We start from the raw sequence: 24,559 nt of genomic DNA, 5'->3' as shown, positions 1-24,559 counted from the left end.
GTTATGTGTTCTGTCTGGAGGTTAAGAATTGTTCATGGATAGCACTATTTGCTGTTGTGCCATGGTGGCTTACAAATAAGGCTTGATCAAGAAAATTTTTCGAAGAATGTAAACTAAACAAGCACATGTCTTGCTATGTCTTGGTAGCCAGAACCATTTAGTCCTTGTCTGTTTTTCAAGTGCAATCAGTGTAAAAAGCATCATAAACCTGAGGTATTTTGAAAAACATGTCCTTTGAACATGGTGGGGCATGAAAAATGTGTTTTGTCCAGAGTCATCATGAAGATCCAAGTTAACACATTGTAGTATAGGTCAATAAATGAGAGATATCAGAGAGGATTATCAATGTCTTGGTGTATGAAGTCAGAATTTCAATATAGTTCTGTTGTCAGATTTGCTTGGACAGTGGGATTTTGTTCTTGTTTTGCTTAATGTTTCAAGATAAGGTTATTTGCAAACTAAGGCCACTTAGTTGAAACATATTTACCTTGATATCATATACCCTTTTAAGCTACTGATGCAAAGCGCAGCAAGAGGTTTGGGTCTAAACAACATCCTGTAAATTATGCCATTACACAATATGACCCTGGTGAGGAGGAAATACTGCAAATATTTTTGTAACAATCATCATTTTTCTTAAGGTATAGAGACTCTAAGAGGTACCTCTCTTTCTCTGAATAGTTGCTTCTGATTTTCAGATGAATTTTTCAGATTATGGGTATTAGAAGTAGAGGAAAGATACTGGCTGAAGTACTGCAGCAGGCACATGATTTCAGCCAGTCACAGAAGAGAGACTTTTATCTGAATCATAACTAGACATTTTGAGTTTGTTTTCATTTTTCTGGGCCTTACCCAAACAAAAATTACTTTTAAAATCTGTTTTAATTCACAGAGCTACAAAAATTGCCTAATAGAGATATTGACACCTTTACAGTGAACTAAAACTTCTGAGGATTAGATTGATTTTCTTGGTAACTGTTCCTTAGAGCGCTCAGAAGTAGTCTGCTGATCCTGGTGGAGATCCTCTGCTCTGGGATTGTATAATTGTGCAGTTGTGCCTCTGCTGTCGCTATGATGATTAAAATACATTGAGTAGTGAATATAACAATCATGCAATGGTGTCAGGAAAGCCTTGTTATATATCACAAACAGCAAAGGACACTGAAAGACCTGTGTGGTTATCCCAATCTTTATGACTGGGAAGCTGTCTGGGAAGCAGAGACTATCCTTACAGCAGTAGAGACTGTTTCTTAACTGGTAGCACACCTGTCATTTCCCCTTTTATTTCCAGGGCTCTTTGGAGATAATCACCACAAACTGATACTGAGCAGAACTACAGTGTTGTGTCATGCCAGGGTAGTTAGGGCTGAACTGTTAAGAAAAATACCACTGAAGTCTCACCATAACTACCTGCTAGCATGAGGACATAGTTCATGCACTTTCCCCTAAGTAATCAGTTGAGCTCATTTTTTCCTCTGCTTGCCATTGATCTGGGGGACACTGTGAAATAGTTGTGGGAGTTGGGGGGAGTGGAAAAGGGCAGGAGGTTTGGGTAGGGAGGATGGAGGAGAGGAAATCTAGCCTTTGAGAGAGATACTGAAGTTGTGACTGTAGGCAGTGAGCAAAAGTTAATTGTCTTCCTGTACATGGAGCAGCAGTAATTCTTCTTTCTAACATATTCTAAGTGAATAGATTTGAAAAGATTACCAGCAAGTGTCCAATAAACCTGAATCTATATAAAACACTGGAGAGGGGAGAAATATGTGTTAAGAGTATGATAAAAACTCATCATGAAAATCTTGACTATTCTAAAACTTGGTTCTTTGTTGTGTGGAGTCAGGATTTTCTGTTGTCTTTCTGATTAGTGGAGTATTGAGATTTCCAGCATCTGCTGTTTGCATACTGCAGCTTGAATGGGAAGGGTTTGTTTATTGGCATAGACAGGAGCTGGAAGCTAAAAAAGTTAATGGTTTTAGGTTATGATTTTATGAAAATTTTTGTCAGCATCATCCATCTGCAGTATACAAAGAGACTTGCAAACTTGCAGTGCTGTATTGTAGCATGACATGTATGTGATAAAATGTTCTTAAATGAGGCAAAATAAAGAATTGTCTCCTCTTGTTAGATGTGGAAACCCCATTTTTCAAAGGTACTCAACATCCATTTAACTTTTGTTGATTGATTAGGACAGCAGCATTACTTTAATGTGTGTAATCTTTATCCCTCAGCACCTTGTCTTTTATTCACCGCTTAGCAATAAATATCTTTATGTCTTTGTGCTTTTCTTTCTGAAAGGCTTGAGTGCTTTTCTCAGTTTTCATATGAAATACATTAATAAATAATTTGCTTTGTTTTTTGTAATGTAATGTTATTGTAATATATCTTCTAGGATTAAACAACACTGAGCAAATCATTGTACCATTATAGGACAGAAAGAATACAAAATAGTATTATGAATTAGTTTTATTGTTAATTCAACAGGAAAATCATCTACTCTTAATAAACATTTTAAAACATTTTCTACCTTAGCTTCCAGGGCTTTTTCCTGTCTTGTTGAAACAATGAGACAGTAGGAAGTATCTTTGAGCCAGAACTTAGTGCACCTACCTGGTCAGTTTAACTGTGAAAAGCTGGACATTCTGCTTTTTGTTAAGTCATAGTAGGTTAAATCATAGTAGGTAACCCCTAGTAAGTAACCCCAACCCCATTGTTTCTGATTTTAGTTTTTACCTTGCTATCGTAAGGACAAAATTTTAAGGAGGTGCTTTGTTCACTTTATAACAGAGATAGCACTTGATGAATCACTGAGGTTCAGGCCTCCTTCAGAGTGCTCTCTAATACCCTGAAATGTTCTATTGCATTAAGCTTTTCCTGTCTTATTACAGAAGTGTTTGCTGTGCATTGTCAGCTCCTGTTAAAATAACTCCTCTAGAGATGTGTGCTAGTATGTCATCCTGTCTGAAAAACCTCTATTCCCAAACCCTGACTGGGAAAGGATACAACTTCGAGCATACCTAGGGCGTTGCATCTTCAAAGAGCAGAGTATGCTGCTGTGGTCAGAAGCATCTCCTTTCCTGCCTGCCTCTCTACTGCCCTTGGACACTGTTTTCTACATTTAAAGTAGAGAGCCCCTCTTGTGCCAGGCTTTCAGGGATATAAAGGAGTTTAGCTCCCGCCACCACCGTTGTGACCAAATTTGCTTACATAGAGACAGAACAAAATCTGAGATGTATTTGGGTTTTTAACGTGGTAATTTTTTATTAGTGGCGCACAGGAAGGTGATTTTTCTTTGTCCTTCTGCAGATTTATTCCAGTTCTCCAGATTTCTATAATAGTGTCTGAATATATGTAGCTGGTTTGCTGTTGAGTTGGTTTTGCTCCCCGCACTGCCCCAAATGAGATCAGTTCCCTCAGTGAAGCTGCAAGCCACATTAGGGCAAGAGAAGCAATTTACTGCTGCTGAATACATTTTCTGAGTGTAGTTTCCCTCATCTTGTCTGTTTGTCAGTCTAGAGGCATCCATAAACCTGTAACAGCTTCAGAAGATGAACTCTGGCAGCAAGCTGTCAGGGTGCCAGGCACTGCTGTCTGTGGGCTCCCTTTTTCTCCTCTCTCCCTTTGCCTGCCCGCTCGCTTTGCCTCTGCCTGCCAGCCTCTCTCTTCTCTGTCTCCCTCTCCCTCCTCTTTCCCCCTCGCTCCCCGCCTCCCTCTACCTTACTGATGTGGATTTAGGTGCTGCTGTTCTCGGTGGTGGTACCTTTTTGGTTTCCTTCTTGATCCTCTTGCCGCTGGAACAAAAGGAGAACTGGCTGCCTGTGGTGCAGCACCTGCCTCTGCAACCTGAGTAGTGAAAGGGAGGAAAGTGGGGCGCTCTGCATCCTCGCCTGCCTGCGCCAGCAGTGAGCTTCTTCAGTCACTTTGCTAGAAATGCCTTTGAACTGCTGCCAGATCCCATTGTCTGCCGTGCAAATGGAGCTCAACGCCCTACCGTGATTAGATGCACAGTGTGTAGAAGGAGGAAGGAATGGAGCTGTATCCCCCCACCCTGACGGAGCATCTCAAATCTGCAGTGTGCCATGATAAGCTGAGCACTGGACCATGCTTCTCTGCCTTCCTCTGCACATCGTCTTCCTTACTTTCCTCTCATTGTTTCTGAGGTTTCAGGGAGTGACATGGAAGCTTTTCAGAGACGAGCTGCAAGGCAAGATAGTTTCTGGGGAGAAGAGAGCCATGCTTTTGGACTGTTCATGTGGGACTGTGCTTTGCCCACCACCCACCTGTAGCTGCAGTATGATATAGCAACTAGTCGTTAATGGTGCTTATGCTTAGCACTGATGTGCTTTTTTTTTAGCATGAATTTATTTACATTTTTCCATTTTGCTTAAAATTACAGCATCCTTAGGTTCACAAAATGATCTGAGAGATTTTGGCAACACTGAGTAAAGGGAAGGCAGCCACTGCTACTAATAATGTTTCATCCATCTACCAACTGTGCGGCCCAGCTGCCCTTCTCCGGAAAGGCCAGCTCACTCTATATGTGCTTTTTGTGAAGAGCAGCTCTCAGGCTTTCTTGCCTTCCCTTTGGCTCCATGTATTTCCTCAGGTTGCTGACTGTCTGACCCCTTTTGAGAGAGTAGCTTCACTTAAGGATTTTGCTTTTAAAGGTAGGAATTTTAATTTTTGTGCCTATCTTTGCTATTCCTTATCTTAAGTGTTACCTAGGTTGTCGTAAAAAAAATTGTTTTCTTTTGCGTCTTGCTATTTGACTGCTTGTTAACCAATCATTAACTGCAAGAACAATGCTTTGATAGGAGGATGGAGGAACTGCTATTCAGTCATTTTGTTAGGCAGTGCACAAAGTGGAGTTGGCAGGGTTTGTGTCTCCTACTGATATATGCCTGCTATGTTCCTTACTCATTAAGCTCTTTGTAAGTTCTTTCTCCTCTGCCTCCCTGCTACCACTCTCCCTTTCCCTCCTCACAGAATGTCTCTCCATCTAACCTCGCTGCTGGGTTAAATTCGTGTTCTGAATGTGCTGGAGGAGGATGAAATCTGGCCTGTGGTGAGCTGGTGGCTTGTGAATGCACTTGAGTAGTACAGGGAAGGTGGTTGAAGCTGCATGCCTTTGCCTAGGCTGCTGCTCGAGCTCCACTAAAATAGATACTCTCTTTGAACCCTTCATAGCCACTTAATGTCTTGGGTACCTGGCAAGAAGATGAACAGGTATCAGCAATATTGGTAATTGATGAAATCATTGTAAAGATCAGAGCCATTACAGAGAACATTTTAAAAGTCAGATGATGTCTTAATACATTTCCTGAGGACTAATGCAACCACATTTACTAGTGGTTTGTCCTATAGCAATCTGAATACTCTTTTGCATCTCAAGAGCAAAGCTAGTTGTGCTAAGTTAATATTTAGCAAGATGAAAACTTAGAAATGGAATTTTTTATAGATGTTCTTTTTCCTTTCACAACAAACTAGTAAAAGATGACCTTTTGGTTAACAATGTGTTTGATTTCCTTTTTTTTTTTTTTTTTTTAGTTTCTTGGGAGTATGATTCACTTGGAACATTGGGGATTTTCTGGTCATTAAGAAATTTCTTGACCCTTGAACTGAGATGTAGCTGCCATTCTCCTGGTCAAGCCATGTTAAACAGAATTTGGGTGTTTGAAAGTGTTCTTTAGTTAATCAGTCAAGTTCGCGGATGCTTCTGCAATTTGGCCAAACACTGCAGATGTAGGAAGCAAGAGCTTGGTCTGGAGCACAGACCAGAAACTTGCAGGGCCTCTTCTCTTAAAGGTCTTTGGTTTTTCATCTTAAAGTAATGAATGTAATCAAATGGTTAGCCTGCTTTGTAAGTAACTGTGTAGATATAGCTCCTCCTGTCTCAAACTTGCCCTCTAAAATGTGACTATATGAAAGAGGAGACACAGTTTTCAATTCCCTTCTCTGCCTTTCCTCTTCAGTCCCCAGATTCAGCTGATAAAGGATGAGGAAGGGGGCGGTCTCTGTTTAAGTGATGTTATATGTTTCAGGGTAGCTAAAATTGCAGTGAATTTTTTAGGATCTGACCTTTCTATAGGCCATTCAGTTTAAGAATCTAAAAACGTAAAGAAAAGGTATATTTTGATAGGAATGTTTAACCAAAAGAGAGGTAAAGAAACCTGTTGAAGGTTGACCTGTTGCTAACTCCAGAAATATTGGGTCTTACTTCACTGCTGAAATTGTCAGACAGCCTCCTGTGTGGCTTTTCTGCTTTGATGATTTGAAAGAAATTACTAAAAAAATACAAATCTTTCTGTAGAAATGTTCTCCATTGTTTTAAACAATCCAAAGTGGTGTATTAAGTCTGTTCACCTTGGATGAAATATAACAAAAAATTGTTAACCCCATTGCTGTCCTTCATCACGAAAGAACCATGTTAGGCACAGTAAAATGTTAGAGTGTGTCAGAGGCATTTTGTGAGTGGAGCAGCCTTTTGCCTGAGGCCACAATTAAGGTCCAGTTGCAGGAGCTCCTGTTCAGCCTGGTGTTATCACTTCAGTGTAGATAGATGCGTGTCTGTTGTCGTACCTCATTTCGCACACCTGGGCCCTGCTGAACTTCTGGCAGGATAAAGTGCCACCTGTAGTGCAGAGCTGGACTGGAGCAGGTAGTTGAGTAGTTACCAAGCTGTGTGGTGCCTGTTTTCTGATGCTTCATGATGGAGTCACCTAGTGCAGTAAAAGCACTTAGGTGTGTTTGAAAGCTGGGAACTTTGTTTTATTCTCCACAACACTTGAAAGAAGGTGATGGATTCAATAAGCTTGTTTCAAGAGAGGCAATTGATAGTGCTCATTTGTAAAAAATGCTGGGTTTCTGGAAAATAGGAGGGGGAAGATGTGAAGAAGGAAAGTCTGCAGACTAAGCCTGCTTATACACATTATGATGAGCCCAGGCATGAAGTGAAAGGAAAACTCATAGCTCTTCATTATCTAATACTCCCTTAGGGCAATAACAAACTCACTTTAGAGCCAGCAAGCCAGGCCTGGGGGCTTGCAGAGTGAGAGCACACATTGTTCTTAGAAAAAGGCTGGTGCTGGAATATTTTAGTGCAAATTTAAAGCCCTCTTTAATGCAAAATATTCCTCAAAGGAATTTGGTTTTGTTGCTAACTATTTCAAAAGCTGCTTTCAGTCTAGTGTGATGCCTTCATCCAAACAAAAGGTTGTGAAGTTAGATATCATAAGAGAGTAGCATAATGTTGCTTTTTCATACCCCCTTATATGAGCTGAGGTGTTATGTAGAGACCCACCCTCCTTTTTGGAAATGAAAAAGACCAAATGGAGAAGTTTACCCCTCTGTGCTTTAGTGTGTTGTAGCTTTTCAGCCTTTCTGTGGTGCTTAGTGACCACTCAATATTGCATGCTTCATTTCAGAATACATAAATCATTTGTATACTGAAAGTTCAAATGCATAATCCATTTGTGTAGAGGTCCAAGGGTTTTCCTGGGGTGGGGAACGTGTGGGAGGGAACATAACACAAACCTCCAGTGTCTCCCACTGATAGATGTACAGTTGTACTGCTTTGTACTTCTATAAGGAGTGGGGACAGAAGTTACAGTGCTGCTGCTGAGATGCTGGGATTTATGGCGTTGATTTGGCCTGCAGATGTTAAATCAGTTGGTTGATACTTCTTTGTTTAGGATCATGGCGAAAAGTGGAACTCTCTCAAAAAAAAGTAGAGTACTCAAATATCTCCTCTTTATTTGTATTCCTAGAATTTTCAGAGTCCAAGGTGATTCTTCATATGAGCAATTTGACCTACAATAAACTCACTATCTTCCCCCTTTCCAGTAAATTAAATGCCGTTGCCAGTAGTTTAACCTCAGAGGTGGCCCTTGTTGAATCAATGTGGTTCCCCTGTTTTGACACAAACAGCAGCAGTGAACGAAAAGAAATGTATGAGAGCCTGGCAAATGCAGTGGAGGGGAAGATAATTTTCAACCCTTCCATGGAGCAATCTCTGTGTTATCAGCAAAGCAAGCTGAGTTACAATCCTTCTGCTAATTGAGAACCGATAGAGAATTTTTCACCTTCTGTCTGTGTAAGATCTCATTCTCTGGAGTGTTTGCAGTAGAGCAGCAAGTGGTGGCAGTCCCACCCTTATCACTGTTTTGAAGTTTGTGTTTTATGCAGGTGACATCAGGATGCAAGTTCATTCTGATACATTCACAAAGTGCCTTTGAGGCATTGGTGCTCAGCATCTCTGTGTAATGTGATTCTCATTTTACAGATGAAGTTTGGGAAATGTGTAACTGCATCAAGGTAGAAGTGGAGTAAAGGACTGAAGTCAGCCTTACTCTCAGATTCCCTAGCTCTTAGGATGATATCTAGCTCCCTCCCAGAGGATATATGAAGAACTCTCACTGTCTCAAAGATGATGCTTGAATTTATTTCCGATGCTTGTGGACCTGTGTACAAAGAGGAAGTTTAATATTTTGATATCCCACCCTCTCTCATCTCCCATGATAATGCTGCTTGTCCTTCTGCTCCTTCTAACTGCAAGAAGAGAAGGAAGCCAAAAAGGGCACTGAAATTTCCCACTGTTCCTAGTGCTGGTGTCTTGAACAGCAGAGACCTTTCCTGTAGCTCATCTGTGGAGTCTTCCTCTCTGAATGCTTTGGGAAATTGGTGTTTGGGTGAGAGGACGAAATTGCATTTTACATGTGCAAGAATGAGTTAGTAAACAGTCACCCTGTGTTAACTCTGGAGGAGCTGAGTGAGGGTAACATGTGACTTGATAACCCCACACGTGCCCCTTGGTGCCGCTTGGGTAGAGTCATCTGGCACTGCTGCCAAGGGACAGCCCCACGAGCACAGGAACACCAGGGCTTGAAATAAATGCCATGTCAATGGGTTTCCTGAAGTTGGAATGACCAATGCATTTGTCAAACTGTCAGCCCCATGAGGCCAAGGAAGAGAAGGATGTTCATGTCTGCTCTCTTGGGTGGGGCGATACTGATGAATTTGCACATTTGCCCTCTCAGCTGAGAGGGAAGTCAGGCAGCAAAGCCAGTGCCTGGTGAGCACAGAGGAGTCTGGGCTACATCCGGCGGCAGGCAGCTGCCTCACGATGCTGCCTGTTTGTGTCAACTAAATTGGTTGGAAAAATACAGGCAGGCAAAGGGGAATATGGGCAAAAATAAGCATAAAACCACTGGGGCAGGATTCTTGCTATATGTACCAAGATGTCAGCAGGTCCTTTGAATGTGCTTTCTGTTAACACTTGCAATCACAGATGTTCTGCAAACCACTTAGTGCTTCACGGGAGTGGGGACAAAGTCAAAGCGTTTCAAATTACTGTAGAAACACTATCCCAGATTCATAATGAAGAACTGAATTTTACAGTTCGAGCAGAGGCTTCATTTCTTTTTTGTGTAAGAAAACAGAGCACGTCTTCCCAAAAACTGTAATCTTTATATTCCAGCTACCAAATTAATTATGTGAGAATTAACTAGACCAAATAATTAGAGTTAAAATTAATTTGTGTATTTAACTTCTAAAATTAACATCTAAAAATTTAAAGTGTGTTTATCATGATGTATTTTTTAGTAATATAATTACAGCTCTTCCAAGTTGCTGTCTACCTAAAAATTATTTAATTCTTGTGTTTTGTCTGCAGTGAAGAAGGTAAGAAACTTCAGAGTTTGGATACCCAGACTGCCTTTGCTCTCTCTTTTACAGCACTGTTGAGTAGGAAAAGAAGGAAAAAATCTTGTCTGGAAGTATAGTGTTAATGTAATCTGGGGCCACCAGAAAGCGTTAATTATTTAGTCACAGGGTTGCTGCAAAGTCGAGTTGGATTTACTTGAATGCTCTAAATGCGGTTGTTTCTCTCCCATCACATCCGTGCACAAGATTTTAGTGTTAAGTGATCTGAAAACTATAAAGTATCTATTACCTCAGTGAGATCAATTAGCACATTTGAACTTGAGATTTCAACATGACTGATGAAAACTCAGCATTTATAATGTTTCTCATGAGTATTCTTTCATGTAGGTAATCTACACTGTCAACTAGCTAACACCACTTTTGTCTCTATATGGGAAATGGTTCACAATTGAAAGGGCAAAAAGCCCTGTAAGAATGTAGTTGAGGCAACTTTCCTGCCTAATGCAGCTCTTGCCTTCTATTGCTCCGGAATGTTTCACTCTGGACAAAGGGAAGGGATAAATGCAGTGAGTACTGCAAGCATGTTAGATTTTCACAACCAAACCAGCAGTGGCTTTAGTCAGAATATGGGTGAAATAATGTTGTGGTGTGTCTGGAATATTGCATGACATGGTGAATTTCAGACTTCCAGACTGTATGATCCCTTCTTCATCAGCATTAAATATATAAGCCATAAGCATGATGGTCTGTTTCTGCTGGAACTTGTCTTTAAAGTTGAGTTGTTAAACCTTTTAGAACATGGTTTTTTTTTTGTTAGAGAACCTATGTTTTTTAAACATAGGCAAGCTAGACCTGAAGTCTTAGGAATATTCTGTCTTTAGGCACTATGTTTCTGCCTCCTTAAGCAGTGTGAGCTGTCATTTTGTCTTACTCCCCTCTGACTCCCTGTGCACTCCTCCATTTATCTCTTCCTCCTACTCTCAGCTTCGCATTTTGTTTCATGCTGCCTCCTATTCCTGGAACAGTCTCCCAGTCTCTGCTGCCAAATCCTCCCTCCCTTTCTCTGCTCTTGGGAACCCATTTCTTCCAGCAATCGTTCCCAAGTTGTTTACTTGACTAATTGTCTCTCCTTTGTATTCTTTCTTTCCTGTATCTATTGTTCTGGATCATGTTCTATATGACAAGATACAGGAGTCTTCTCTTTCCCACTGAACACCTCTCCATGCAGGCTCATGCACATTTCTACCTGGAGAGAATTTTACTTTTCTGGCAATTCTGTTCTTTCCATTCCAACTGAGTTAAGGCAATCAAATCATTGATTTAAAAAAAATTGATTGGAATTTTCTGTTTGCAATTCACTTATTTGAACACCTTGGTTAAAGGCAGGTAGGAGGGAGTTGCTGTACACAGCTGGGGAACATGTTCATTTACAAGCACAGCAAATAGTGACACTGAATCTTGGTGCAAATACAGAGAACAGATGAGTGCAAGAGCTTTCCTGAGGTTTTAAGCTTTGGCAAAGCATACTTACAGCTTTCTTCTGGTCTCAGTTGGACAAACTTTTAGTGTAACAGTATTAAATCTGTTCCCTACTGTCATATGTTCCTAAATAAAATTGATTGGAAAAGAAGATTATCTCCTATGCGTTAAGTGACAGGAGGAAGCAATTGAAATATTAGCTCTTGCTAATATGAAGAATTAGCTCTTGCTAATTAATGTGAAATTTTCTAGGCATAGCTCATAGGAAGAATGGTTAGGCTGCTTTCATAACAATCACAGAGAAAATTTCATAATATACATTCTATATTAAGACACTTCAACTCTGACTGACACTGAGTTGTTTTGGTGTTGCCACAGTTTGACTGTATTTCTCCACTTGAATAAGCTACTTAGGAGAAATCATCTGAAAAGACATTTTGTTTTCTGCAGCAGAATCATTGATCTGAATTGTGATAAGCAGGAATCATGAGAGAATGGAAGTTAGATTCTTGTCCATATCTAATGTGGAAGGAACTGCATCTATTTCCTGTTCCCACAGTTCAGTTGAAGATGTTCTGCCATGATAGGGCATACACGTCGATTGCTGATATAAGGAAGAGGGTGAAGATGGTGTATTCCCACCATTTGGGGTGACTGAGATATTCGCTTCCCACCTGGGAAGGACTGTAGAACAACTTGGACTGCCCTTGTGTGGCAGGCTCTAACCTGTGCTGTCTGGGATTCTCTGTCCCACAGCTCCAAGTGCCTGGGTGCAGAGAGGAGCTCATGTCTCACATTATCATCTGGTTTGGGAAAAAGTGTTAGGGTCAGAATGTACATAGACCTGTGTATCAGGAGAGGCACAAAACAGAAGGAGAAGTAAGGCCACAATGAAATCGTGCTGTTGTTGTGGTGATACCTAGATTTTAAAGGTTCAGTACCACAAGAAACTCAGGAGTGGATGTGCTGCTGCCGCCGTTATCTCGGAGGAAAGTGCCTTCTTTCTCTCCTGAGCACTTGTGTTGTACAGACCTGTGCACCCCCAGAGCTGTGACATCCCCTCAGCTGGTGGAAAGCTCTGACTTGTGTGAGCACTTCCACTGCTGCAATACTTGTTGTCTTTCCTTTTCATTTCACCAAAGGTGTGCAGCTGAAATACTTATTATTTTTACTAAGCTTCACCGACTGCTGAAGGCTGAAATTTTATTTCTTTCTTTTAGCAATTCTTCAGGTTTCTTGTTTGCACATCTGCTCTTTAAGCAGATTGAAAAACAAGACAGCAGACTGTTTTCCCTTCCCAAATTTGTCCTATAGTGAGACAGTGAAACTTGTAGGGGCTTGTGGTGCTCACATTCAACTTGAGGGAATACCTCAGTGTAAAAGTTTGAAATTCCTTTGCTTCTGAAAATGAGTCAGGTCAGTTGTAATGACCCTAAGCAGTGAGTGTAGTATGATGGGGAGAAGGCAGGGAGCTGAAAAACAGGTTTCCTGGAAGCTCTTATGAGGAGGACCTTTTTGTTTTTGGGGGGAAGCATTGGTTTATGTTGCTAACAGGTAGTGCTGGGCCATGCCTCTGTCATTGGCATGGAAAAGACTAAACCTGTTGCTTATTTTTTTTGTAATATAAAAGAATAAGAGAACAAAGATCTGTTGGAAACAGAAGGGATATATTATGGATCCCAACACTAAGAACCTTGCAGGAGTCATGGGATCCCTGTGCACTGCCCCACAAAGCTGGCCTGGCAGCCTGAGCCGGCTTCTCCAAGGTGTCTGCCTTCATGATGTCTTCAGACTTCATTGCACTGGCACAAGGGTAAATTCAAGACTGCAGTTGGGTTTCCACTAGGCTGGGATGAGGGAAGTTCATGCAGATCTGTTTAGCATGGACTGCAGTTTATTGCTCTTGCAGAAGGTGTGAAGTTACGTACCTGTCTGGGGGTGATAATAAAAAAATTAAAATAATTACTGCTTTGTCTCACAGGTCTTCTCTTATGTCAGACTGACACATTTCAAAGCTGCTGGCCAGCTGGCAGCTGTCCAGCTTGCCACAGGTCTGTACTGAGAGGCCTATCCCTGCGTGGGGACTTGCCGAAGCAGAGCACAGCGCTGGCTGGAGCCTGCAGCCCTGTCTGTTGGAGCAGCATGGGCACTATTAGTGTTTCTTGCCTCTTTGATCTGAATTTTGTATTCCTTGGACAGTCTTCAGGATTTGACTGTCAGTAGATGCTAGCTGAAAGACACAGCCAGAGCCCCAAAATGAGCTTGGTTGGCAATTACATTGCAATGTGACTGTAATTTCCACAGTATTTTTCTACCCAATATGTGGAATACAACCAGCATTCATTCTTCTGAGATTCTACACATTCTTTTGCTGTGTGGCTCTCTGTGCTCTGCTGAGATTATACTTGCCAGGTTTCCTGTCTTTGTGAGAGAGGGGACCTGTACCTGGAGGCCTGGCATACAGGTACCACCACAGACAAGGAGGGGCTGTGGTGTGTTAGAATCAAGCAGACTAATGAGGAATTTTGTGTCATGATGACACCATTAAAGTGGAATGGGTTGGAAAATCAATCAGATTCCCTCTCTGATTACTGTGTAACTCAATTACTGCAGTCCCCCTGGGGCCCAAGGCAACAACCATCTCACAGGAAGTGCGGAAAAAAAGCCTCTGAAATAGAGCCGTTGTGGATAAAGGCAAGATCCTGCTGCTGTGCATTCCAGAAGGAAGGGTTATATTAATAAAAAAGGCTGGGGAAATGCACTGGTGACATTGGGGTTTAGGGTGGCAAGACCTTCTGTAGTGCAACTAGGAAGGAATTTGTATGACAGTTCTTGATAAAGATGTCAAATGATACCAATTATCTTCCATGTACCTTGGCATGAACGTACCAGAAGCCCCAAATACTTATATTCTGGTCACTGGTTTTGAATAAGTGCTGGTCTTGAGCATTTGTACTGATCTCCCACAATCATTTCCAAGAGCTGGAAATATCTGTAGATCAGTCATTAAAACCACACAGTTCTGATTGTTATCTTGCTTTCATATCACATCAGTTGCCATGTGGCTTAGCAGCTGATAATTCACAAAACAGTTTATGTTTCACATTAACAACGTGTATCACTAGGAAACAGAACATCTAAGTTTTATATAGCCTTTGTCTTAATGCTGGTGATCTGTGAGATAGCTGACCTTACAGCTGACGCTCTCTGATCTAGAGATGCTTTTCTGGCAGGCCAGGTGCCTGCTGAGCCCGTGTCCTTGGACCAGTGAACACTTCATCCTTGCTGTGCCTTCTGACTGCCACCTCACACAGTTCACACTCAGGCAGTCCTGTCAGGAGTTTGGAATGGACCTTCATTTATCTAGAAACCTGGTGGTTTTATTGTGGAGTTAGATTCCAAGGAGTTTGATATCAAAAGAGGACACAGGTATTTTCCTTTAAGAATAATTTTCACTATGGGTTTGTTTGTTGGGTTTTTTTTAATTTTACTTTATTTCTCCAGTACAGGTATTTCTGGGCTTTTTGGGTATGGGTGGTCTCTGACAGCTCTCTTGCCTTTTAATATAAAATTTGTTCGGTGTATTTGTTTGTTGCTTTTTTCTTTTTCCTTTCATTTGAACCTAAACCAGCTGATGCAGTCCCCAAAGAGCGAAATGCATCCCGTGCCAGCTGGCATACCCTCTGGCTGTGAAGCCTTGTTAAAGAGATCGGAGCTGACAGATTCTTGAGCAGCAATCTGATACAGGCCTTTTTTTTTAATTTGTTTTTTTGAGCTCACCCATGTAACAAATGGGTGCTTGTTTGGGAGCTTCGCTAGAGGCTTGAATGGAATCATTGTTATCAAAACACTGCTGTGATTCAGAAGTGCCCAGCAAAGGGGGTTCCTCTCCCTTGTGCTCGTCAGCTGGGCACTGCAGGTGTGGCAGGCTAGCTTAAACCCTGGTTTCATCCTTATTCTGCAGAATAATCCAGTTGTCCTGTGATTTTCATCTTTAAACTGATAACTGGGAAACTGAAGCTACAGTTCTTTACAAAACAGAGACTCAGTTCAACACTAAAAATGAAGTTGGAGAGATGAGTGAGTGTAACCAGGGCAGAGAAATGTTTTCCAGATTGATATTTTGGGGATAAAGCATTGTGAAAGTAGTACCTTGCCAGGCTTTTGCATAGATCAACATGTTCTCAATTTTCTTACTGTTACTGTGGTGTTTAGATTACAAATTTTACCCCAGAAATGCTTGGAAATTCATGCAAGTAATACATAAACTCCTGAGCTTTTAGTCCCTCTTTACATTATTTTCTCTTGAAAAAACGTCTTGTCCAGTACATGTTAAGATAGTGAATCTTTGAATCCAGAATAGTTTAATGTTTCTGTTTTATTCAATAGGATTAAAAAGCAAAGGGAACGGAGCTATTTGAGAAGACACTGACTTGGAATTCTTGGTTTTCTCAGTCAAAATCGATTATATAAGAAACTGAGTGAAGTGTCTAGCATGAATTTGTTGCACAGGAGTAGAATGAAGACCGCTTCTCATACATGGAGCATTGTGATATGCATGGAGCTATGTATTACTGTGCCTTACAAGGATTTCACCTCATAAAAAGATACAGCATTTGGTTTAGATTTCTGTTTAACCTCTCTCTGCCGTGCTGAATTCTGCCTCAGCTGGCTTCTGCCTCTCTGTGACTTTGGAGCTATAGTGCCAAGCAAGAAGGTGGTAACGTTGGGGATCCTTGCAGCATCAGTGGGATGGGAAAGGCTCATTGTCGAGAAGGAAAGTTTATTTTCCTGGCTGCTTTTGAAATGTGGCACTTGGTTCTGGGTGTTATGCTCGTATTGTACTGAATATTATGCTGGTATGGTACTGGCATCCCAGGTGTGTCACTGGGACTGAACTTAACTTGAGCTGGAATTACAAGCCATATCCTATGCTCAGTCCAGAGAGTCATACATTCAAAATCAGTTGTCACTTCAGTAACAAGAAAAAGAAAAAACTATATGAGTTCTGTTTTTTCCATCTCTTCTCATGGTAATTTCTCACCTTCTCCCCCCTGTCCTTTTTCCAATAAGAAGTTAACAGCATGTAGAGACAAAACTGAGAGTTAATCAATTGTCTGTGATGAAGAAAACATACCTCATTGTCACTGGATTTCCAAAGCCAGCTCTGTCATTACAGAGGGCCATTTGGGAATGGAGACTTAATCCATGTGGAGTCTTGGGAACAGAGATTGTTTCATCAAAAATCTTGATTCATCTGCTACCTTGCAGTGCGACCTTCAGTGCATTTTGCTGTGTCTGTTTCTCCAGTGGAAAATTATTTGGTAACATACTTTACAGTGACAGTTTGCAACTATTCTGAAGACCTCATCAGGGATAAGGTTTCATTGTGCACTACACAAGCCAATCCCTGCTCTGCTGAGCTTATAGCAGAGAAGTTATTTGAGATAATACTTAATGATCATTATAAGGCTTGTGTAAAGAGCACTCTGACTCTTTTCCATCTGCTGTCATAAAGTTAGCAATATTATATCTCTTCATATAAAATCTGCTTGTGTTTTTTTGTCTCTGCTTCAAGCTGCACCAACAGTTTGGAAAACAGCCTGGTGGGAGCCTTTAGAGTGGGACTTTTGGCCTCATCTATGAACTGATATTTTCCCTGACTCAGAAGGACTTTTTTCTGTCTAGTAATACACATTTCAAAATAAGCATCTGTCTTTTTTTCCTGGTGGAGCAAAATAAGCATCTGTCTCACAAGTCGTTTCTTTTCTGATGAGGCTAGTTGTTAAAGAACCCTGATTTTACTATGTAAAAACCTTATGTCTATCTTAAACTCATAGACAAACTAGTCTTCTGATGTTCTTTGTTTTATCAGAGTGATAGTAACGGAAAGGCTCAAAAATTGGATGAATGGAGAAAGGATGAAGACATGTTTTGGTAATATTTTTTGTTATTGTTGTTCTTGTGCCTCCCGGTGTAAGCTGTGTGAGTTGAGCAGGTAGTTAGAAGGTCTGTATATGGTGATGAACATGCCTGCAGGAGTGTGGGGGGGTGAATAACAAAGGATTTGAGAGAAAAAGGTTTTTAGCTTTTATAGAGAGCTCATCTTGAGCGTGACTGACTTGGTGAGCAACATCTGGCTGGCATTGAGGGTGTTCTTGCATTGTGCTGGGAGAGGCAGCAGGTGCTCCCCAAAAATCTCCTTGTATGCCAAGAAAGGCACACTTGGTGTTGCTTTAAGTCTCACTACTGGTAAGGGAGAGAAGACTCCACAGTGATTTTTATTTTATTTGTAAACCAAGGAGCAGTTTAGTTACTTTCACTGGTGTTTATGTTTTAGATGACTTGGTGTTTGTTGGCTTTGTTGAACATTTTTCCTGAAAAAATAACAACATATGGTGAAATAGTCTGCTGCCATAAACACAAAGCAGGAGGTGAGAGAGCTTCTTAACAAGTAGCTTTCATGTGTTTGAGACCAACCCAAATTTGCATTGTGCTGTTGGTGATTTAAAACCGGCTTCATTCTCTTGGGTGGCATATGAGAGAAGGTGATGAAGGTTTCAGGGATGTTTCATCTCCAACTGCCACTGAATCAATTGGCAACGACTGGGTGTACAATACGTGGGTAACCTGTGCCCCCTGCCCTCTGTGATGCCTGAGGGATGATGCCTCTCCACAGCCATATTTGAGAGGTCTGGAAGAATGTGAGTTCGGCAGCCTCATGGAGAGGGCTGGAAACCATGGAAATGGGGAGCTGTGGGGCAAGAGGTGGTGGGAATGTGAGGCATCCTGCTGGGTTCAGGACAGCTGTATCCTCAGGGCCTAGGGAGTCACTGGCAAGGACTTGGACACATCATTGTTAGTATGAGAATGGGACAAGACAGAGAATGTGAGGGCTCTCTCCTCCTCTTGTAAATTTTGAATAAATTTGGGCTAGAATAAAAGGGCTTCATGTTTTCTGTTCAGTGGCATAAAGAGGGGCGGGGGAAGGCCAGGTACTCGTCTCTGTTTGCTGTAGTGTGTTAAGATCTTACCCAAGGCAAATATTGAGTCCCTTTACAGTGTCGAGACCTTTCTTCCAAAGGTAATTATGGCTGCACAAATGGTGTGCATCACTTCTCAGGGAACAGGTCTGCCTGCTGATGAGTGAGAGGCACTGCCCACCTTGCACCTGCTAGTCCTGCCATTTCATCTCAAACCTGTTAAATACCATGAATCCATACTGAGAATTGACTTTTTCTTTTTAAATTGCAGGATGCAAAGAGAACGTGCCATCATGTGAATGTGAAACAGCTAAATGTGAATGTGAAACAGCACCTGGGAAGGCTGAGCTGAAGCTGCTTGTGCACAGAATGACAGACTGATTTGCTGCTGGAGACAAGATCAGGAAACCTCGCTCCTCCGAAAGACTTTCCTGAGTGAGAGGAGAGGAACAGGAGGAAGAACACAAAAGAGCAATGGGAATTGAGGGCCATGGTTACCTGAGATAAATGGCAGATCCCTGGGAGTCTAGCCTTGTAGCTGTTTGCTTTAGCTTTTTCTCTCTCTGCAGCTGCTCTTCCTTTTTTGCGAGCAGCTGCTGGGTCCTGCCACGGCAGCACTGGAGATTCCAGGAGCGACGTGGGTGCAGCGCGTGAGGAGGGGTGAGCAGCCCGCCCCACCATGATTCAGCTGTGGAAAGTAGTGCGGCATGTGCGACAGCTGGAGCTCCACAGATTGATCCTGCTGCTCATTGCCTTCAGCCTGATCTCCATGTGCATCCTGGCTTATTACGTCACTAACAGCCCCAAAATCAAGGAGCCACCACCCCTGCCCTTCAGTGACTGCAGCAACCAGCACCGCATCTTGATCCCACCGCAAGCCAGCTGGAGGCTCACGAAATCTGTGGACACCTCACGCACGGATCCTGTGGTGCTAGTCTTTGTGGAAAGCATTTACTCCCAGCTGGGGCAGGAAATAGTGGCCATCCTGGAATCTAGCCGTTTTAAATACAGGACAGAGATCGCCCCTGGCAAAGGGGATATGCCCACCCTGACAGACAAAGACAGAGGACGCTATGCGCTTATTATCTATGAGAACATCCTTAAATATGTGAACCTAGATGCTTGGAACCGAGAGCTGCTGGACAAATACTGTGTAGAGTATGGAGTAGGGATTATAGGCTTTTTCAAAGCAAACGAGAACAGCCTGCTCAGTGCACAGCTCAAGGGTTTCCCCCTTTTCCTACATTCCAACTTGGGGCTGCGGGACTATCACATCAATCCTAGTGCCCCCCTGCTCTACGTCACCCGGGCTAATGAGGTGGAGCAGGGTCCTCTGCCTGGTGATGACTGGACTGTGTTTCAGTCAAACCACAGCACCTACGAGCCGGTGCTGTTGGCCAGCACGAAGTCCTCGGAGTCCATTCCTCACCTGGCCACTCACAAAGCGTTGCATGCCACCGTGGTGCAGGACCTGGGGCTGCACGATGGGATCCAGCGGGTTCTCTTCGGCAATAACCTCAACTTTTGGCTGCACAAACTCATTTTCGTGGATGCCATTGCCTACTTGACTGGCAAACGCCTCTGTCTCACACTTGATCGTTACATCCTTGTTGACATTGACGATATATTTGTGGGAAAAGAGGGCACTCGCATGAAAGTGTCTGATGTAGAGGTAAAATCCCCCAAGTAGCTATCACTAGAGGCCCTAGACAAATTTCTAATGTGTGTGGTATATCAGGAAAGTCAAGATGGCAAAAGTCAAGGTGGTGTTTAATTTGATTGGTGCAGTTGTTCTCCTCTTAAACAGAGAAGTAGCCTGCAAAAATGCTGAGGCACCATCATATGTGATGCTCTCACAACAGTTTTGTAGGTTTAAATGGAGCATTTCAGGAGCTGCTCTCTCTGAATTTAAGAGGAAGATGCCTGTGGTGGTCTATCCTGTCTCCTCTTTAATGTAAGGAACAATCATATGCAGGTTTCTTCTGCCAACCTATTTGTAGCTGTACACTCTACTTTTCAAAAGGAAAAGGCAAGTTGTGTTAAAATAGAACAGCAAATATATGTTTATTATTATTTATTGTGATATGTATAAACTGTATATATTATATTGCAGAATTGTAGGCCTGTCCTTGAGGCCTACATGAGGCCTGATACAGTCTATATTTTAACCATCCAGCTTTTCAGCACATAACCAAATTGGGAAAGAAAGGGTTTTCTCTCATCCTTTGTTGCACTTCCCTCTTATCCACCACTCATGCTTGGGCAGGGAATATCAAAAAATTCACCAGGGAAACATGGTCTGAACAAGTCTTCATGAGAACCATCTCTGTGGCTTCACAGTTGGGAAAGAGAGATGCTATCTTTGTGGTTTGCTTTTCTTGGCAGTTTCTGGAGTAATACAGTGACCTATTAGAAAAGGTTATGGGTAAGGCACAGAGAGATTTTGTGGAGGAGAGAGAACTGAGACAGGGAAAGGAAAAAACAAGTAGGAAGAAGGTAAGAAGCTAAGTGCTTCTTCTCATTCTCTGTATCCTTGAAAGTATGTGATAAAATGTTAAGTCTGTGCTATGTGTGCATATGCTGCTTCATGGAGCCAAGGACTTCCTTTTGTATCTTCCCCATCAGTTCTGGTTTGTAGCCATCGAGGCAGGTGCATTGCCTGTTTCTCCAGATGAGCTGAGTCTGTTCACAGGTATTGCACTCTGGATTCCCATTCAGCACTTGCCCTTAGATGAGTCCTGGATGGAGTTCCCTGGGTGCCAGCCATGATGATGATAAACCTGTGACAGCAACTGCCTTATCATGTTTCCAAAACAACTTCAAGGTGAAGCACCCTTTAAACTTTCTTCCAGGGGCACAAAACATTTGAGGCAAAGGTGTAAGACAAAATACTGTTGTACATGCTTGGCCCCTTACCTGAACCTCATCTGTTCCATGTTCCCAAGAGCACTCTTCCACCTCACTAGGAGTCTTACCACCTTTTCTACATGTTTTATGCATCCATGCAAGATACGTCTTAGTTAATCTTCATGTTTTTAGGACTAAGAGATTTTATGTTTTGCTTCTGATCCCAAGTTTATCTTGGGGCAGAGTAAAACCCTGCATTCTGTTTGTAGCTAGCTTTATCTTTTCAAATCACTTGAAGCTGCATGCCTGAAGGAGCTCTAATTGCATGCCATTATTTTACTTGCTTCATTCTTTAATAATTCTTTAGAGCCACTTCGACCATAATGCCCTAAGCAAAGAGGTATAGAAAAAGTGTTTCCCAGCACACAGGTGTAGAAAAATGGAACAGTTGTATGTACTACTTATTTAAGGAAAATGTGAACATTTACTTCATTTTACTGCAGTGTCCTTGTGTTTTGAGGTGCTGAAATGCTCTGAAATATTTTTTATTTGAAGGATCACAGTCTTATCTTGGTCCTAAGCAGGCCCTATACCCTCTAGTTCAAACTGGCAGAGATTCTCACCTCCATAGTGTTTGTGCAGGTTACAGACCCATGTGAGAAAGCAGCATATAGGTGGCCAAAGCTCTTGGGAACAAAGGCTGCTCTAGTGATGGTAAAAACCCAGACAAGATTATTCCAAAAGATGCTTTGTTTGGGTTTTAACAGGGTGAAATGGAGGAATAATCTGTGATCAGTAAGCAGAGAATCTCAGGCAAAGCAGATAAACCCCAGATTTATCCATTTAAAAGAAGCTCTCTGATTGCAGAGCCACGCGAGGTTAATGAATTTTTATTTTTTAAAAGCGAGAAATAACTACATGGATTTGTTGATAGCTTCTCACCATGGGGAAAGAAGGGGATATAATAGTAACAGAACAGCTGGCATTTTCTTTGGCCTTTTATATGAAAGCTCTGTTTCAGGGCTGTTATCTCAACACACAGCTCCTTATCTCAAAGCTTAGATTGCAGTGGTCAGGGTAGCGGTTTGAAGATTGGATGCTGTGTGAAGGTATAAAATTGACTCTGCTGTCCCAGTGAGCCTGCTTGCCATATGCAGGTCCACGTTCAGAGAGCTTCCCAGACAAAACTACTATTAAAAGAAAATACTGAATGTAATTTGATCAAATGCATGTCCATGGTACGTCTTACACAAGAGAAATGTTTTTATTTGTGATGCTTAAAGGAGAACTGACTGGCTTTCTTCTTTAATAAGAAAAAAAAAGAACCATGCTTGCTTTTAGTTTAAAGATGATAGCCCTTGAGTTCCTGCTTTCTGCTCAAGGGTTGCAGCAGGAGCTTGCAGTCCTCGATTAAAGTGGAACAGTTGGAAGTTGCACAAAGAAAATTATTTTCCCTTGTAAAGTTTCCCAGAGATTTGAACTGCACATAATTAACAAAACAAAATCTCAGAGAATCCCTTCTCTTCTAAATTATTCCACAGTCAGTCTCTTCTAAAATCATAATCCTAGGAATTTACCAGGCCTCCATGGCACTGGTCAACAAAGACAAGCCATTTGTAATGCAAAAGGATCTGGCTTTTGTGATCCTTCCTGGTTGTCTTTAGGTATGAGGAAAGAAGATTAAGTAGATGAGTTTTTGCCTCTTTTGCTGGTAATCTCTCCAAGGGCATAAATAGTGTGAGCAATCACTGCTAGTGAGTCTGAGAGCAAGCTAAGTGAAAATCAAGGACAGTCATTTCATTTTGGGTTATGAATGGTGAGGGTGGAAAAGAGAGAACCTAGTGAGGGTGGCTGTCAGCCAGCTCTTGCCTTTCTAAATTGTAGAGGATGATCTTACCTGCAATTAAAGTACTCAGCAATTTCCAACTCCCTGATTCCAAGATTGGAGGAGAGGTAGAAATACCAGTATCATGAGAGCTTTCTCTTTTGCCAGTGCTGTTTTGAGCTCTGCCAGTGCTACTGCTGGGCGATGAGAAAACTGCAGGAAATCCTCTTAAGAACATGCTGCCCAGGGTCCACAGGGGCAGTATCTACAATGCAGGTGTTTCTGCCACGTGTTCCTAGTATGCTTTGCATGAGCACTGAGAAGAGGCTATCAAAGCACTCAGCTTTCTTCCTCCATTTTTTATCATCTGTTTATCTTCATTTGTCCGTGCACTATTTTCTTGTAGTCATGATATCCTCTCTTCCCAGCATCTGACTCTTGGCCTTATTTCCCCCTTTTCTTTTGCCTCTTGTTAGAGGCACCTGAGATAGATGATATTTAGTGTTTGTATGGAACAGCTAAAATCTCTGCAAACACTTCTAGAAGTTAAAAATTTTTTAGCTAAAAAAGCAGAGTTGCATGGAGATTTAGCCCTGTGTGACTGCAATGCCAAGGTCACCGTGGCATCTTAGAAAAGGATTAGGTCCTAAAGAAGGAACCAGTACAGTCAGAGTGCTGTGGCTTCCCCATTTTTTCCTCACTCCTAGAATGTTAACCCCATTGAGAGAGTCTTTATCTTCTCTGGATGACATCAAGAGCTTGTAGCGACTGTTGAGTAAATCTTTGCAGATCTGTCAGTGAGATTATGTAGATTCTTAATGTATTGCAACAAAAGGCACAATTTTAAACTTTCTTCCTCTAACATTTGCTTAGAAGTAAATAGTTGTCATAATTTGAGATTATAAAAAAAGTCTTTTAAAGTGATGGGCATTGAACATCAGACTGAAACTTAGACCTTTTTTGCATTGTGTCCAGAAATGTGCATTGGAATGTAGTTTTCTGTCACTTGGGCCTGCAGTATGGCTGCCCCAGTGAAGAACTAAAGGCCTCCAAAAATACAGGTCGTGTGTTGCAGTGGATGTTCTCTGATAGACTGTGACAAGCGTGAAGCAGGTCTGGCCTTGATGTGGCTTAAGAGTTCTGGTGGGCAGTGCTCAGCATCTCTTTGGAGACCCCATCTGTTCCTTGCTGGGGTGAGCCTTGAAGAGCTTCTAGCATGGAGCTTAGCTGGGGTAGGAGCCTTTCTGGCTAGCTAGTGTGCTGGCTTGCATCTTGGAAAGATTTTTGAAATAAAAGATAATAATAAAATGTAAAAACGGATATAAAAAAATATTGTAAAAATGTGAAACGGAGATACTTGGATTGGAGGGGCAATCTCATAGCACATTATGGATATAAATGAAATGCCACTTGAATCACCTGTAAGATATTATTAGTGCTATCATATTCATCCTACTTTATGGAAGAGAAACAGAGTGCAGAGAAAAGTGCCACCTTCCAGCCCCTTCCCACACCTGTTTTGTTGCACCTTACTACAGCTCACAGATCTCTTTAACCCATGTTCTAGGAAACATGGAGTGCATTATTTGTTGAAACAAATGTCCAAATACTTTTCCTGGCATCTTAGTCTCTTTTATCCTTTTCAGGGGAAAGACATTTCTTCAAACCTACGCCATGCTACCTTACGGGTGTGGCTGTGACAAGGATGCAGCATCAGCAGAGGGATGGCACACAGTTAGCAATAAACCTGCCAGGAAAGCAGGACTCC

General features: G+C 41.9%; 1 protein-coding gene across 7 annotated transcripts in view; it reads left to right on the top strand.

Moving 5' to 3' along the window:
* NDST2 (N-deacetylase and N-sulfotransferase 2) overlaps window positions 1–24,559 on the top strand; it is a 127,426-nt gene that overhangs the window by 85,064 nt on the left and 17,803 nt on the right. For all 7 annotated transcript variants that reach the window (XM_051800874.1, XM_051800879.1, XM_051800880.1 and 4 more), the window contains exon 3: window positions 18,391–19,791. In XM_051800874.1, the coding sequence (XP_051656834.1) occupies window positions 18,799–19,791 (993 nt within the window). In that variant the 5' untranslated portion in view covers window positions 18,391–18,798. The remainder of the gene's footprint in view (window positions 1–18,390; window positions 19,792–24,559) is intronic.

The sequence above is a fragment of the Manacus candei genome, unplaced genomic scaffold, assembly GCF_025592945.1.
Source record: "Manacus candei isolate 608988 ecotype Guabito, Panama unplaced genomic scaffold, ASM2559294v1 h1tg000050l, whole genome shotgun sequence".
In the NCBI taxonomy this organism is placed as follows: domain Eukaryota; kingdom Metazoa; phylum Chordata; class Aves; order Passeriformes; family Pipridae; genus Manacus; species Manacus candei.
Note: the sequence above shows the minus strand (reverse complement) of the source record. Positions and strands in the feature narration are given on the sequence as shown.